At 52.0% G+C, this 4389-nt stretch overlaps 1 protein-coding gene across 1 annotated transcript; it reads left to right on the forward strand.

Annotated features, from left to right (window-relative positions):
• Window positions 1-3217: 3217 nt before the first annotated feature.
• Window positions 3218-4349, forward strand: GUITHDRAFT_145026 (hypothetical protein; the record flags this gene model as incomplete). Its single annotated transcript, XM_005824395.1, has 8 exons — window positions 3218-3239; window positions 3265-3470; window positions 3495-3659; window positions 3732-3809; window positions 3868-4044; window positions 4065-4145; window positions 4198-4224; window positions 4320-4349. Coding segments are annotated over 8 exons (786 nt in total), but the record flags the coding sequence as incomplete, so codon positions are not given.
• Window positions 4350-4389: the final 40 nt, after the last annotated feature.

Raw genomic sequence — 4389 nt, forward strand, 5'->3', positions numbered from 1 at the left:
CTTGAAACCTTGAAACCTTGAAACCTTGAAACCTTGAAACCTTGAAACCTTGAAACCTTGAAACCTTGAAACCTTGAAACCTTGAAACCTTGAAACCTTGAAACCTTGAAACCTTGAAACCTTGAAACCTTGAAACCTTGAAACCTTGAAACCTTGAAACCTTGAAACCTTGAAACCTTGAAACCTTGAAACCTTGAAACCTTGAAACCTTGAAACCTTGAAACCTTGAAACCTTGACGGTGACGTAGCGCTGTTCACGCCGTGTCACGCCGCACTGCAGTGGCACGCCGACCGTGTCACTGTCAGTGTGCGAACGGCCGCAGTCCGGCACTGACTGCCACGGTCAGGGCCCGGCCACCGTCCGACTGTACTACTCGCCGATGATGATGAATCAGTCACTCCGATGACCGGGTCACGGCGCCGCGGACTGAGTGTCAGGGTCATCACAATAATGATTTACTCAACAAAACTTGAAGTAAACAAGTCGCCGATGATTGAGTAAAAGAGACTTAGGGCCACTAGTGAAAGTTACGAAGAGGCTCTTCTTGCTGGGTCACGCTGGCATCCGTGACTGAGGTCACGTGTGCAGGGATGTCAGACAGTCAATATGCTGACACAACTCCGACAGTGAGCTCGTGCACACACCCTACCCCCTACCCCTAGTAATAAACACACCCTAACCATGGGTGGGAGGAGTTCACACCTTCAAGACGCAACGATTGACTATGATATTTTTTTTTTCCTTAGTGGCGTGACCATGACGGGTATTTCACCACTCCAAAGAGGGGGTGGGGGTATCTTGGGAAGAGTTATTGAAGATGCGCAGGACGTATGTGTCGTGCAAGCACAACGACGGGGTGGTTAGGCTGGGGTACTACTGGCAAGGCATACGCTCCTCGGCCATGGAGGGGCAGTGCGAAAGTTATATGGTGTTTCCAAGGAGGAAGAGAAGTAGCCCGGATGAGGAGCGTCCTCCTGCGATGTCTCTGACCCGGAGCAAGCTCGAGGAACTGTACTGCATGCGGCAAGTGCACGCTGCCAACCACCTGGTGAGATAGATAGATGTGTATTCTGAGACGTGAGCCTTTCCTCACCTTGTTTCTTCTTGCAGGGCATCTCGTTAACAGCCCTCAAGAATGCTTGTAGAGCATTAGGAATCACCCGATGGCCATACAACAAGAAGGAACAAGATGCGAAAGAAAATTCAAGCGACATTTCACCGGATAATGACGAGCATCAGGATAGTACTCGCTGTCATCAGGACTCGAGGCATCAGAGCATGAGCGATGAATGCATGAGCTCAGGAGATGTTGCAAGTAGTGTAAGATCGATGGGGTCTCAAACAGTCAATACCTCGCGGGTACAAGGTATGGTGCGAGCAAATGAGCAATTTCTTGCTCCTTCTCCGATGCAAGATTTCACACCAGGTCATAGCGTGCAAGTGCCGCCTCCAGAGATAGCATGGCAATCCGAACGAAGCATGGAGACTGATGGCCACGGTGTCGAGCTACTTCATGCTCCTTGCCCAGCTCAGCAATCTGGTCCTCTTTCTGACGAGGGCACGCAGAGACAGCATCGTGTTGACTGTGAGTTGTTCACCTTGGGACAAGAGAGTTGGCCATCTCAATCGAATGCGATCGCCTCGAGCAGTATACAGCAATGCTTGAGCGCAGAGTGGATTGAGTGGTTTGTAAGGATTCCAAATGAGGACCCCACCATTGAGTTGGGCGTGGGCCAATACCCACACGATGGCAGTACCCGTCGGACGCGGATCAAATGTACCTATCAACATACAGTGAGGTATCAACGTGCCATAACGCATGATTGGTGACTCAGGATATACTACGAGTGAGGCTAATCGTGATGCAAGAATTTACCGAATTCAGTTTCGTATCTGATTTTGATAAGACTATCTGAGACTCCCGGACTTAGTAGTTTCGATCATCATTGCTGGTTGTAAAGTTATAAAAGTACTATACATGATCACTAAAAAGTACAATGGCTCAAACTGAATACCACTCAGTGACACGGTGATTTGTGTTGACTTCCGTGACCGAAAAAAAAATTCCGTACTGCATGCAAAGATATTTGCAACCTTCAGATCTTCTCGTTCAAGCTTACTCTTGGACTCTGAATCGTGTCAACATGTTCATTCGACCATCTTGCATGCATGCAGAATGAGGGGTGGGGTACTACTGGCAAGATATACCCACCTCGGATCGGTAGTGCGCCGGAAACGACCAAGGCCATGGAGGGGCAGTGCGAAAGTCATATGGTGTTTCCGAGGAGGAAGAGAAGTAGCCCGGATGAGGAGCGTCCTCCTGCGATGTGACCGCTTCAGAATGATCATCAGGCTACTGGCATGGAAAGAAGGCAATATCGGAGACTTGCTTCAAAAAGTAATCGTGAATAGGGAATTGCAACGAGTTCACATCATACTCGAGGTGTGAAGTTGTTAGAGCTCATAGGAACCGAGCCCGAGTCAGACAAAGGTTTACTGGAACGAAAGGACAGTTGGCTGTCTCATACTCGTATTTGAAACTGACTTCTCCTGGATGACTCAGGCCCCCGATAGTCTACTCCAGTGTGAATCTGCTGAGAAGGACCCCTCTGGAGGAGTTTGTTGCAGGAACCGTGTACCCGTGTTGGCTTTCAAGCTAAGAGGACGGAGTTCTCTTCCCTACGAGAGAGCAAGGTTTCCTCTCGAAGTGCTGATGGGGATGTTCGACACATAAGGAGAGAAGCTTGTCAACTTCCAAGCAGAGGACACCCCTGCTTTCTTGAGGCCGCAAGGAGACTCTACCACTAGTACTCCCCTTAGCCTAGATAAGGATCAGCCTCTTCAGCTACAAGGGTCTGTTCACGGTTCTCTCCTCTTAGTGCTTCCTTTACTCAAAGTTAAGTTAAAAACCCCATGTTGTACCGTCCACGCCGCTGCCATGATCGGACTGGCGGCTAGCCTGCCAGCTAGTAAACTCGCCGTGACATCACTACACAACACCTGTATGTGTAACCCAGCGGAGGTGCTTTGAGCGTTCTCTGTAGACGTCTGTGAACTCTTCGGAACTCATCAGCGTCGGACTTCCAAGTTCCTGGCCTCGGAAGGCCCGGTACGCGCCGGGCGGCCCGCCTAGCCTAGGCTAGCCTTGACCGAGCACTGAGAGTGTCAGCCCGGGAGTGCTTCGGGGCCGGGCCCGCCGGGTTTGAGTGCGACAACATGGCGATGAAGATGCGACCCGGTAACGAGGGACAGGGAAAGGGCAGGAGCAGGGGCGGAAGCAAGAGCAGAAGGAGCAGCAGGAGCAGGAGCAGCAGGAGCAGGAGCAGAAGGAGAAGGAGCAGGAGCAGGAGAAGGAATAGTAGCAGGAGCAAGAGAGGACGCAGAAGCAGGGCGGGAGCAGGAGCAAGAGGGAGTGGGAGGAGCAGGAGCGGAAGCAGGATTAGGAGCAAGAACTTTTAGGAGAGAAACGGTGAGTGCTTATGAGAGGGTACAGCTGATGGAAAGCGATCGGATGTTCAAACGAGAGGATTGGATGACAGATGACGATAGAGGGGAGCAATTCCTTGCTGAAGGGAAGAGGGAGGAGGGGGGCGGGATTGCGAGGAAAGCAACATCGCTCATGATGCATATCAGCGCTGGCATGCTTGATGAAGACCAGGTTCCCCTGCGGCCATTCGGTTACATTCCCCCTGTTGTGCTCTTGTTCGGTCTGATTTTCTTGTCTTGACAGCGAGCGGCTCTGCATTCCGCTGCTCCGTTCGACGGCCTAGACAGAGGGATCCGAGCGAGCTTGAACAAGTTTGAGGAGGTAGCGATGCGAGAAGAAGCAGGGGTGCGGGGAGAGGAAAGTGAGCCGCGGCATGCAGGAACAGGAAGAGTGGGCGGTGGAGCAGGAGCAGGAGCAGGAGCAGGAGCAGGAGCAGGAGCAGGAGCAGGAGCAGGAGCAGGAGCAGGAGCAGGAGCAGCAGAGCAGGAGAGCAGGAAGAGGGGTTGGCGGAGCTGGGGAGGTGTTTGAGGAGGAAGAGGAGAGAGCTTGGGGGCAGGTCAGATGAGTGCTGGGCAGGGGCGGAAGAGAGCAGAAGGAGACGATCTGCAGCTGGTGTTCTTGGAAGGAGCAACGGGAGTTGGCAAGTCGACGTTGACGGTGATGGAAGAGGAAGACATGATGCGTTGAACGTGCTGACGTCATCGAACAGGGAAAGTTGGAGAAGATGGGCTACCAGGTGTACTATGAAGGCTTCGTGGAGCTGTGCAAGGAGAACCCCCATCTTCCTCCTACATCCTGTATGCTTGACGTCTCCTGCTTCCTTGTTTGCAGCTGCTCTTGTTGGTTGGTCCCATGATTCATGTGCGTGTGTGCAGTGTTGTACTGTGTTGTCTTGTTTTGT

This window comes from Guillardia theta (genome assembly GCF_000315625.1).
Source record: "Guillardia theta CCMP2712 unplaced genomic scaffold GUITHscaffold_95, whole genome shotgun sequence".
Classification (NCBI taxonomy): Eukaryota; class Cryptophyceae; order Pyrenomonadales; family Geminigeraceae; genus Guillardia; species Guillardia theta.